The sequence below is a fragment of the Hibiscus syriacus genome, unplaced genomic scaffold (assembly GCF_006381635.1).
Source record: "Hibiscus syriacus cultivar Baekdansim isolate YM2019G1 unplaced genomic scaffold, ASM638163v2 tig00002840_pilon, whole genome shotgun sequence".
Classification (NCBI taxonomy): Eukaryota; Viridiplantae; Streptophyta; class Magnoliopsida; order Malvales; family Malvaceae; genus Hibiscus; species Hibiscus syriacus.
The window spans coordinates 4,988,909-5,002,278 of record NW_024061947.1 but is presented as its reverse complement, the minus strand read 5'-3'; the positions used below and the strand labels follow the sequence as shown (position 1 = coordinate 5,002,278).

The 13,370-nt window shown below is 34.4% G+C and overlaps 1 protein-coding gene across 1 annotated transcript; it reads left to right on the top strand.

Moving 5' to 3' along the window:
• Window positions 1-67: 67 nt before the first annotated feature.
• Window positions 68-6,100, top strand: LOC120155379 (1-acyl-sn-glycerol-3-phosphate acyltransferase 2-like). Its single transcript, XM_039166946.1, has 11 exons — window positions 68-201; window positions 753-875; window positions 1,487-1,526; window positions 1,653-1,726; window positions 1,894-1,953; window positions 2,855-2,932; window positions 3,835-3,993; window positions 4,504-4,629; window positions 5,168-5,260; window positions 5,494-5,580; window positions 5,680-6,100. The coding sequence occupies exons 1-11, from the start codon at window positions 121-123 to the stop codon at window positions 5,920-5,922; spliced, it is 1,164 nt and encodes a 387-aa protein (XP_039022877.1). The 5' UTR covers window positions 68-120; the 3' UTR covers window positions 5,923-6,100.
• Window positions 6,101-13,370: the final 7,270 nt, after the last annotated feature.

Genomic DNA, 13,370 nt, shown 5'->3' with positions numbered 1-13,370 from the left:
GATGTCATGGGCCGGACCCGGTATTTCGGGTACATGAGGTAGGGGGTGTTCAAAACCGGGTACTTCATACTACAAACCCACCCTTCCGCTACGATTTCTCTAGAGCTGGAGTAGTGGTCCATGGCGACTGTAGCAGCAACTGTCATCGTTCCATTGGGCATTCTCTTCTTCATCTCCGGCCTCGTTGTCAATCTCATTCAGGTTTTTTTTCCTTTTAATTTTTGATAGATTCTTTTCTTTTGTTTTACTTCTCAAGGGTTTCTCTTCATCTTTTGATTTGATTAAGTGCACTCCCCTCCCTTTTTCTTTGGTAATTTTCGCCCTCTGTTTTTTTCTTTGTTGAATGCTGTTTTCTGCGTTCCCCCCCTTTTTTCTCATATGTGTTGTGGTTGGATTGAAAGGAAAATGTTGTTAAATTGGTTTTCCTTTTGAGCTGAATTATAAATGAGCTTGCATATGCAAATCTGGGTTTTGGAATCTACTTTACTTCCGAGCTAATAAAATTTAGGAAAAGAAAAAGAAAATTTAAGTTTGGATATATGATTTCAGCTTTTACAAGCTTCTGCTTTTATTTGATGGTAAAAATGCGATTTTAAAGTCCATTTTTTTACCTATGTATTTGTAGCAATCACAATTTATTAGGCTAGATAAGTTAGTTCAGTTTGTTTCATTGGCTGATGTATAAAATTGGTTTTTCTGACTCTATTGTTCAATGAACCTTTTCAATCTTCTACAATATGATGCTTTTTCAGGCAGTATGCTTTGTTCTCATCCGGCCACTGTCCAAGAAGACGTATAGAAAGATCAACCGTGTGGTGGCAGAGTTGTTGTGGCTAGAACTCGTATGGCTTGTTGATTGGTGGGCGGGAGTTAAGGTGATAATCAGCTCTTTTGTTTCATTGTTTAATTCTAAAATCCCGTTTGAAGATATTACTCCTTTTGGGCATTTTTGAAGATAGCATAGTTTAATTCTAAAATCATTCCATGGAATTGTATTGTTTTAATCCTGAAATATGAGACAGCATTTTATGATGATCAAATGCTTAAATTGTTTTGTATTTCCATTTCCAACTAGACTTCAAAAAGTAGGTCTCCAAAATAATCTTTGCATGCTAAGTATCAAGATGCAGAATCCAGGTAAAGATTATCACTGATTCGTTTGGGATTCTGAGTGTGGCAAGGTTTTCAGGGTAAGCTATATTTAGGTGAAGTCTGTTTGCTGAACTCATATTTTAGTGTCCAGAGGCATAAAGATCCGTGCATTGTCAATTCATCTAGATGTTAGGAAAATAATGAGTTGAACAGCTGTCGTGAAGTTTTCCATCTTCTCTAAGGGCTGATAGGTTTTGTATGAATAAATTATTAATTATTGACTGTTATTGAGCCAACCTTTTTTAATGTGGAAAAATAACTGGTACCATGGATGCCATTTCTTTAGCGATCTCCTGGAAACTGACTTTAGATCTTTGATACATTTTATTTGCAGATTAAAGTTTTTGCAGATCATGAAAGCTTCAGTTTAATGGGTGACGTCAATCTCCTCTACTAAGAAACTTAGGTCTTGGTCTTAGAGTTACACGGATAATGGCTGTTGTTCTATCGTAGATCTTTTGAATCGTTTATTTGTCATCTGATATCGTAGATTTTTTCAGGTAAGGAACATGCCCTTGTCTTATCCAATCACAGAAGTGATATTGATTGGTTAGTTGGATGGGTTTTGGCTCAGGTCTGTAATTAGTTTATTCCAGCTCATAATTTTTTACATACTGTTGAAGCATGCATTCTAAAACATATTGGCAGTGCTAGGAAATTTTCTTCTTGGCACTTTGGCTTCATCTTTCTCTCTTAAAATGCTTTCTGGGCTAAGATACAATTACACTTGTTTTTTGACAGCGATCAGGTTGTCTCGGTAGTACATTAGCTGTTATGAAGAAATCATCAAAATTCCTTCCGGTATGTGTTGGTGTTATTCTTTTGAAGTTTCAAATGTCTATAATGAGATTGTGTTTGTTACCAATTCTTTTAGTTTCATATGATATTCATATTTTGTCTTTAATATTAAATGGTAATAGCTAATGACAATGCCATGTGCTTGGTATTTTCATACATAGTTGTCTGTGCTTGAGCAAACTTGTTAATGTGTATGAAGTGTGAGATGTAATTAGTGCAATAGGTAGTTAATGAGATAATAAAGGATATTAAGATGACTAGTGTGACATTCTGGTCAATAGAAAGAATATTAAGATGACTAGTGTGACATTCTGGTCAATGTTCCTCAATTTTATTCTAATGTAATATTAGCTTCTACTTGTAAATTGGAATAGGATTGTTCACTTGAAAATCTAGTATTTAGTCATAGTTCAAAGTTTGGTTTGCTTATCACGTGCTAAGTGAGTTTGTCTGGAGTATGGAGGGATAACCTTAGTATTTTCATGAATATAGTCATACAAATTCATGAAATTTATCTTTATCTGGGTGAGGAAGAAGCAAGCTTCCTGTTAAAGAAGCAATTTATTCTTTTCCTTATCTACTTTTGTTCGACTGGTTCAATTTCTGATTGTTAACATTTTTGTCTTGATTTCCTTTCGCCTAAAGCAAAATGATGAGGCAAATGCTATTATGAGTTTGCTACACTTAATTTTGTTCTTTATATTGACAATTGGTGCTGGTCTTGTGAAGATGGGTAATGCAGTGAAGTGATTTAATTCTAGATTTTCTTTTGCTTTATTTGCCATCTGTGAATCTCACTGTATTAGTGGATGCAACATTTTATTTGAAAATTTTCTTTATAAAGAAGCAAGTTTGATTTGGGTGTGCTTAGTTATGAAGAATAAAATCATGTCTGATTCTGCAGGTCATTGGTTGGTCAATGTGGTTTTCTGAGTATCTGTTTCTGGAACGAAGCTGGGCAAAGGATGAAAACACATTAAAGGTAGAAAGTTTGCTTTTTGCTTTTTTTAATGCATGTTTATTAAGAGATACATATAGTGTTGTCAAGGGCGCTAGTTGCACTCAAGGCGCTAAGACCTCCATATAGCCTGAGGCACAAGGCGGGGAAAAAGTGCTCACCCTACTAAAATAAATCACTACGTATAATATATATTAAAATATATTATGTTATGTAATACATGTAAATAATAATAACTAGTAAGGTAAAATATTTGTTTCAAATACAGATTACAAAACTAATGGAAAAAATAAATTACAGTACAAACTAGGAACCCAAAAGCAGAGACAAAACGTACATTACCCTTGTTGGATTACAATGTTTTAAATTCTCAACACAATAAAGATGGTGGGTTGTACTAATTAATAAAATAAAGATGACATTTATGGTATTTTGGCTTTTAAATTAAAAAATGGAAACTGAAAAGTCCTAACGGTGAAGCTGGCTTTTTCTGTGCCTTGAATAAAGCGCAGCTCAATAAAGTACAAGAGAAGTGTTGCCTCTTTGAAAGAGCTTTTCCTGGGAGGTTTTGAGGTGCTTTTGATCCTTTTTGCTGTACCTGAGCCGCTAGGCGCACAACTTAACATCACTGGTTATAGATGTTACTTGGACTCATGTGTGTCGGACACGGATATGTATCCGACATGGGTATGGTTAAATTTTTACATATATTTGGAGGATCCTTGTAGGTTGTATCCCCATATCCAACTGTCGGACACAGGCACTTAATGAAAAATGAAGAGTCTGGGCTACATAGCTGGTTACATATGCCTCTATACAGTATACACATATACTGACCATACTATTTCTGTGCTGTGTGCTTGTGCATGCTTGATTTCAAACTACCTTATCTATCTTGTCAAAATCTTGTGGAATTGTATTTGCAGGCAGGCCTTCAACGATTAAGGGACTTTCCACAGCCGTTTTGGCTGGCACTTTTTGTTGAAGGAACTCGCTTTACGCAAGCAAAGCTTGTAGCAGCACAAGAATATGCGACCTCACAAGGATTGCCTGTACCTAGAAACGTTTTGATTCCTCGTACAAAGGTTGGATTTTTGCTGGGCTGGTTTCCTTGAATTTCTTATCATCTTTATCTAGGTATCATATATATGTATCATGTATGTCTGTGTGTGGGAAACTGTCAGTCGAGATTCATAATATCTCAACACTACCTTATTAGCATTTTGTTATTTTTCATTTTTTATTGCGTGTGTGTTTAGCACTCTTTCAGTTCAAGGTTCATCATATTTTTACCTTAAAGCATTAGTGGTAGATTTTGTTCTATACTCTTGCCAGACAAGGTTTCTGGCCTTGCAAGTTTGCTTCTTTTGCATATGTTCTATAGTTAGCCAGCCTCAGCCACGATATATCTGTGCATCGTCACATATGTTCCCGGTCCTAGTTCAGAGTTAATCATGTTGGCTGTAGTTTTACTTCTTTGTAATAATGAAGTTCTTTATTTTGTTAATAGCCACTCATCTTTTAGGTCCTTACTAATCATTATTCCATATGAAAAACATATGCCTGAAATATCAATATTACTTGTGTTGCTTCAGGGTTTTGTTTCAGCTGTATGTCATATGCGTTCATTTGTCCCAGCCATATATGACGTGACATTGGCTATTCCGAAAAGCTCACCTTCACCTACAATGCTTAGACTTTTCAAGGGGCAATCTTCTGTGGTAAGTCAGAATTCATCCTAATTGTAAAACAAGTCAAATATTTTTGCATAATTTTGCATGGATTTTGAGTATTTACATTGCTTTTGCGTTGTTTAATACTGATATATCCTTGGGAGAATTTATTGCACATCTCCTCAATGACTTCATTAAATTATGCATTATTATGAAATTGAGTCTTAAGTTTAAAGGTATACGAATGTCTCTGATGACAACACGATGTGAAGGGCATGCTTCTTATCTGATCTTTTAGAATCCAAGTGAAGGCCAAAAGGTGGTTGTTCTTGAGCATGTTAGGAACCAGTTAACTACTTTTGGTTTGTGGCAACATGGAATTGGTTGAGTGGCTAGGTTGAAGTATGGAAGCAACTCACTTAGAATAGTCGAGGTCATGCTGAAAGAGCATATGCTTTACCCATTTCTTTTCCTATGGTGTAAACATACATGTCCCTCCGAAGCTATGATGATTAAACCTACCAGTATCATTGATCTTTGTATTGGGTTTATTCATCTGTTAAGATATATTTTCTCCCATTTGCAGGTGCACGTACACATAAAAAGACACCTCATGAAGGAACTGCCTGAAACGGATGAGGCTGTTGCACAATGGTGTAAAGATCTGTTTGTGGAGAAGGTGATAATATTCATCTAATGTTGTACGAAGACCCTTTTCTAGGCAATCTCTAATGCATGTCTGAGATAAGTTTTATTCTCAAAAATGAAAAGAAGAATTACTCTAACCTTGACAAGGTTGTGTATTGTCGTGTTTTTATGTGCGACAATCAATCGTATATGTTCTTGTGCTTGCGGTAGTTCATGCATCAGTTTCCTACTTAATGTTTTGTTTCTTCTTTTTCTTTCGTACAGGACAAGCTGTTGGACAAGCACATAGCCGATGATACTTTCAGTGACCAACCATTGCAGGATATTGGTCTTCCAATCAAGTCTCTGTTGGTGAGGCTCTTTCTTTTTTATATGAACGAATCTTCATTTTGATTTTCTTCAGTTAATGTGGCATTGTGTATTTCAGTGTTACTAACATGACTTGGTCAGGTTGTATCCTCTTGGGCATGTCTCATGGCTTTCGGGGCTCTCAGATTTCTGCGAGTGTCTTCGCTTTTATCCTCATGGAAGGGCATTGCATTGTCAGCATTTGGGTTGGCCATTGTTACTGTTCTCATGCAAATCATGATTCGCTTCTCTCAGTCAGAGCGTTCAACTACTGCCAAGGCTGCAGCAGGAAAGCTCAAGAAGGATGGGGAGAATTCAACAGCAAGACGGGAGAAACAGCAGTAGATCGAGCTCCCTCCTTTGTATGGTGGGAACTTCATGTCTGTATCACATTCGCTTACATTAGTCCATTTTCATTTGACATGTTTCCAAACATATTTCTTTTGGTCATGAGATGACAGAAGTGTGTATGCATTATCAATTCTTTTCTTCATGTGGTAAATTTTGTATTAGACAGTTAAAATGACTGTAGCAGCAATGTTTGCATTAGGATAATATATGCTATACTGATTCGTAACATATTCAAATATTATGGTTGTGCTTGTGATTTAGGAGGGCATAAAAAAGACTCGAAATTTGATCTATATACTATAATGCAGCATGGCTAAGCCTAAGATGAGACATCTAATATATATATTCAAGCATAATTTCATACTTTACTTGCGGGGCTGAGATTTGCGTGTGATATGGGGTGGCCGGTTGTATTCGATGATGCTCGGTCATAAAATCACAAGGGACTCTATAGATATATTAACCCTTGGTCTGTTTGTGCAGGAGGCTCGATTGATTTTCGAGGCTCATCCCTGTTTGCATATTACGTTTGTTAATCGTGTTTGTAATCATTTTGCTCATAAGCTAGTTAATAGGGCCCTTAGAACTGGTAGCTTTTTGTTTTTTGAGTCGATTTGTCCCGATATATTTGCTGTTGATGTTCAGAACGATGTACCTTATATTTGATTTATGATATTTGGGTACTTTTTCCCCTTGTTTGGTTTATGAGGAGTTTTTAATGAGACCCACCCAAGTTTTTGTTAAAAAAAAGGCATAATCTCATAGAGATGGCAATCTTTATTCACATCAGTTCATAAACGTATTCTTTAGACATTTATAAGTGAAAAAAATAAATAAAGATGAACACGAAATTGTGTATAATTTTTTTCTTATAAAATTTTATCTCTACAACATATATCATAAAAAATTATAGAGAAATTAAATTAAAATTTTAATTAAAATTTAAGATTAAACCAGATATTAATATTTTAATTAAAAATTAAGATTAAATTAGACATGAGAGTGATCAGGACATAACAATTAAAAGTTAAATAAAAAAATCAGAAGAAAATAGAACAAGAAGCACCATTTAATATAATTTATCCCTCTTATACATGTTTTAGACGGTGATGTAGGCTTGCAAATGAACTGAACGTTCAACGAACCGTTCATGAACCGTACGGCGAGAAGTTCGTTTATTTATTAAATGAACGAACATGAACAAGATTTTGCGTTCGTTTTATTAAATGAACGAACACGAACAGAGGGCTTGTTCGTTCATTTACGTTCGTTGACGTTCAGTTATATGTTCGTTTATGTTCGTTCATTTATGTTCATTCATTTATGTTCATTTATATTCGTTCGGTTATGTTCGTTTATGTTCGTTCATTTATGTTTAACCCAATCTTCTTAAATCAATTTTGGTGAACAATTTGTAAGTATCTTAAAAATATTAATTAATATGATATTCTGATGACCAACTCCATAATTAACCCAATTTTATTTGGAGATTAATTCTAATATGTTAACCCGTGAGGCACCTAGCACCTATATTCATTCCCCTTATTTTCTCAAACCCTAGTGCCCACTGGAGACGATTGGTGAAAGCTTCAAAACAAGTTATTTTCTAGTGCAATCTGAAGTTTTACAGGTATGTTTTCATCTCTTTCTCTGTTTTATTTGGCTTAATAGTTGATCTGTAAAGTTCTTGCGGGTATCTTCACCTCTAAAACTCAAGAAAACATCATACTTCTTTCTAGAAATAGACGGGAAGATAAAGGTAACAATCGAAGTATATGAGCATCAGTAAAAAGAAAAGTATATAGAATTTGCCAGGAAACAAAACAAAGGCTTCTATGCAATTTCTGAAAAACGTGTAATATAGGAAGTAATGGGTATTTCTAGGAAGAACCGGAGAAGGTGAGAGTAGAAATTGTAGATTTGGTTGATTTGCATTGCTGACTATTCTTCATGAAAGAACAATGGAAGGTAGGGTCTCCAGCGTCAAGTTGACAAAACCTTTTTAAAGAACATTAAATTTTATATTTGTATCACTCTATCAATAGTTGAATAACTTTTTATAATTATATTTTTTTTTATAAATGTTTTCTTTTACCCACAGCGTGGGTGTGTTGAAATCTGGTTTTTAAATGGTTTCGATGAATATATTCAACATATGACAAGCAAGAGGTAGATAAAATATCAGTTCCATTAAAATTCAACACCATATAGGCCACGAGTAGAACACACAAGAATCACAGGTTCAATACATCATATCAAACCAGCTTAGAGATAAATATAACAGAAAAGGTAGACAACATAAATAAGTTCATCAGTATGTAGAATTATCAGCTAGTAAAAGGAAAGACTGTAACATCCTCAATATCGGGTTAGTGATTAAATTATAAAACTTCAGAATTTGGTGATTAGAGTATAATAATTGAATAGTTCAAGGACTTATATGAGAAATGTTATGTAGGACTGAATTACAAAGAAGGAGGAATTGAAGGATAAAATGGTCTTTTTGTAAGGAAATAATTAAATTTTGGTGGGGTTATATTAACCCACGTGGAAGGAAAGGAAGCAAAAATCTAAGCTTCCAGAGTTCTCTTATTCTCCTCTCTTCTTCATACGTGAAGGCCAAAGCAATGGTAAGATTTCTCATTAGCTGAATATTAGTTGAAATTTAAGTTTGATTTTGATCATTAGATGACACTTAAGCTTAAAGAAAGCTTAATTTGTCTTAAAATAACAAGATGAAGGGTGTAGGAAAGATTATAGATGAGGGGTTCTTAAATGAAATCTTGATAGGAAAGTATTAATTAGATTTCAAGGCTAAATTTGACTTGTCATTAGTGGAATTAAGGAGTATGAAGTGTTAGAATTGGATTTAGAACATGTTAGAAATTGAGTATGAATCTTGAATTCAATGTAGAGGATAGGATTTTGAAGTTATAGATGTGATAAATGAGTATAAATGGGTTTAAGCACGTGTATGTGAGTTAAGTATATGAAAGGGCATGAAATATGAAGCAATTGAGCTGAAATGAAGTAATTTTCGGGCTTAAAAAGTGATTTCTAGGCAAGGGATATCGGTATCCATTCATCGGGTACCGATACTTCAAGAGTAAAATAACGAAGACATTCAAAGGGTATCGATACTTGGGAAGGTGGTATCGATACCATAGGTACCGATACCATAAGGGAGGTATCGATACCAGGAAATATCGAATATATTTTTGATACCGATACCCGTCTTGATATCGATACCTTAGTTAAGGGATGTATCGATACCCTATATGGGGTACCGATATCCACTTTAGATAGAAAATGAATTTCGCTTTTCCTTTAGTTAAGAAATGAAAGATTAGAGATTGTCATTTAGAATACTGATATGTATCAATGTATTATTATGTAGATATATAACGTAATCCCATTCCGGATCAATCGAAGAATTAGAAAATGTTGAGAGAAAGATAAAGTGATAGAATTGATTTGAATCAAGCAAGGCTAAGGTGAGTGCATACTATAGATATAGTTTAATGGGAATAAGACCTATGATAAGTCTATTTCCTATATTTGATTTCATGCTTTCCTTTTTATATACATGTATATATTATGGTTATAATAAGTACTTGCATAATTTTTAAATGCTTTAACATGATATTATATGAATGTACATAATTATAAGATAATTAATCCATGTATGTGAAATAAGGAAAGTGATCATATGTGTGCATGTGAAGTGAATTATGTGTTTATATGAGAAGTGATAAAAGAGATATGAAAATGGGAAATGTACTCATATTTTAGCCCATGTTATATAATATGAGAACTGTAGGTATAATTGGCATGCCAAGAGTCGAGGGATTATCAGTGGTCCTTCGGGATATTTTCAGTACCCCTAGTGGGAATTTATTCGAGCTGTGGTGACAGCATTTATACACAACCTCAGTGTACTCACATACCTCTTGTTCTCAATAATGTACATGGGCATCCAAAGATAAATCACATGAAAATTCTTGTAAGAAGTTAAGGTTCATATGTACATGTCATAATCATATATGTTATAGTTTAGTAGATACATGTAAATTATAATGTCATGATTGATTTATAATAGTGCATGTTCATGAATTTATAGTTATATGTTCTGTTATGCCTCACTAAGTCTGTGACTTAGCGTGTAAGTGGTTTACACGTAGGTACCAAGCAACAAGAAGATCAGAATTAGGAGTTGCAAGGACAGCGTACCCTACTAGAAGATTAGATAAAAAGTAATTGACAATGTATGTATTTTGTTGTATCTAGAGTGTTGGCAATGTAAACAAGTTGTTAATTACACATGCTCTGATCGATTTTGTACTATTTTGGTCTAACTTATATAAATTAACAAATGTTATTTAATGAAAGTTTAGATTTTCATGATTTTTATAATAATATAGTTTTGAAAAGTCAAGTGTGACACCTCAGATTTGTATTTGGGTCGGGTACCGGTTGGGGGTGTTACAAAGGCTACTCTTCCAAAAAAACTTGGGAGCTGAAACTTATCGGTTTATAGTGTTATCTCAATTGCAGGTGTGATTGCTGGTATAGAAATGCATTGTTGATTCTTCATTATGTGGTTTAGGAGTGGTGGTTGTAGCAAGTGTTGAAGTTTGTTCCCGATTTAATCTGTTTGGTTGTTTGGATCATTATTTTGCGTTTTATTGCAAGTTTTGGTTTGTCCTAATTGTATGTACTCTGTTTGGTTTGTTCACTGAAAGCAGTTTCAGCTTTGGTAGCAATAATTAAGGGTTGAAGCTGAATTAGTTAAGGTCATACTGAGAATTTCTTTTATTTGCCAATGCTAACATTTACTCATTGTTGTACCACAAATGTCTGATGTTTCTTGTAGTTGTCCATTCCCCTTTCAGGACGACCAATATTTCGACAACTATTTACCACTTGAATCAACCGAATTTGAATCAAGTACCGACACTCCAACTATGGAAAGTAAACAAAATCCAGTTGTTTTTATTATAACTGATAGCAGAGAAGTAGATGCAGCAGCTACAGCTAGTGTAGAACACATTGATGCAACCAACAATAAAGAACCAACTCCATTCACTAGAAGGAAGAGAAAGAAGACTTCGGGAGTTTGAGAATATTTTCGGATGGTAAAATTGCATGATGGAACTAACTTGTATAAATGTATCCATTATGGAGAAAAAATTAAGAAAATGAAATATAAAACCACCACACCGTTGCATATTGGCGAGTGTCCAAAGTTGAAAGTGGTTAACAAAGGTAATTTAAGTTTAAAAGTGTTGCCTAGCAAATCAGATTCTTCATCTATGGTTCGAAATTGAAAGTTTGACAGTGCGAAGATGAGAGAGGTTATGTCCCACATTATCATGGTTCATGAATTGTCTTTTAATTTTGTGGAGTATGAACTGTTTAATGTGGTAATGAAAGAAGCAAATCCAGGATTTAACAAGATCTCACGTGCTTTTGTTAAATAATATTGTATTTCCAATTATGAGATTAGAAAGAAAAGAGTTAAAAAATTATTACATGTTGTCAAGCGTGTGAGCATCACTACAGTTATGTGGATATCGAATCAAAACATCCATTACATGGTAGTTACATGCCATTTTGTAAATTCTGATTTCAAGTTTCACAAACGCATATTAAGTTTTGTTGATATGCCTTCACCGTATTCTGAAGTCTGTATCTATGATTCACTTTTTAAGTGTCTAAGGGAGTGGAACATTGAGACAAAGGTGGTGACTTTGACAGTGGACAATGCTAAGACTAATGATGTGGTGGCTAGAAAATTAATGGAAAATTTGAATCTTCAGAAGAAACTTGATGTTTGTGGAAAATTATTTCATGTGCGATATTGTGCACATATTCTTAATTTGTTAGTTCAAAATGATCTTGGAGAAATTGAAGACATAATTCATAATGTTCGTGAGAGTGTGAAACATGTCAATGCCTCTCTAGGTCGATTGCATATCTTTAGTGAACTCCCCAAACAACTTTCAATGCCAAAAGAACACTTGGTTTTAGATGTTAGTACCAGGTGGAATGCTACATATGTTATGTTGTCTACTGCTTTGGATTTCAAAGAAGTGTTTGTGAATTATGCCGATCGAGAGTCTACATACACTATTTTACTGAGGGAGTCTGATGTTTCTTGTAGTCGTCCATTCCCCTTTCAGGACGACCAATATTTTGACAACTATTCGCCACTTGAATCAACCGAATTTGAATCAAGTACCGACACTCCAACCATGGAAAGTACACAAAATCCAGTTATTTTTATTACAACTGATAATGGAGAAGTAGATGCAGCAACTACAGCTGGTGTAGAATACGTTAATGCAACCAACAATAAAGAACCAACTCCATTCACTAGAAGGAAGAGAAAGAAGACTTCGGGAGTTTAGGAACATTTTCGGATGGTAAAATTGCATGATGGAACTAACTTGTGTGAATGTATCCATTATTGAGAAAAGATTAAGAAAATGAAATATAAAACCACCACATTGTTGCATATTGGCGATTGTCCAAAGTTGAAAGTGGTTAACAGAGGTAATTTAAGTTTAAAAGTGTTGCCTAGCAAATCAGATTCTTCATCTATGGTTCGAAATTGAAAGTTTGACAGTGCGAAGATGAGAGAGGTTATGTCCCACATTATCATGGTTCATGAATTGTCTTTTTAATTTTGTGGAGTATGAAATGTTTAATGTGGTAATGAAAGAAGCAAATCCAGGATTTAATAAGATCTCACGTGCTTCTGTTAAACAAGATTGTATTTCCAATTATGAGATTAGAAAGAAAAGAGTTCAAAAATTGTTACATGCTGTCAAGTGTGTGAGCATCACTACAGTTATGTGGACATCGAATCAAAACATCCATTACATGGTAGTTACATGCCATTTTGTAAATTCTGATTTCAAGCTTCACAAACACATATTAAGTTTTGTTGATGTGCCTTCATCGTATTCTGAAGTCTGTATCTATGATTCACTTTTTAAGTGTCTAAGGGAGTGGAACATTGAGACAAAGGTGGTGACTTTGACAGTGGACAATGCTAAGACTAACGATGTGGTGGCTAGAAAATTAATGGAAAATTTGAATCTTCAGAAGAAACTTGATGTTTGTGGAAAATTATTTCATGTGCGATATTGTGCACATATTCTTAATTTGTTAGTTCAAAATGATATTGGAGAAATTGAAGACATAATTCATAATGTTCGTGAGAGTGTGAAACATGTCAATGCCTCTCCGGGTCGATTGCATATCTTTAGTTAACTCGCCAAACAACTTTCAATGCCAAAAGAACACTTGATTTTAGATGTTAGTACCAGGTGGAATGCTACATATGCTATGTTGTATACTACTTTGGATTTCAAAGAAGTGTTTGTGAATTATGTCAATCGAGAGTCTACATACTCTACTTTACTGAGCGAGGAAGA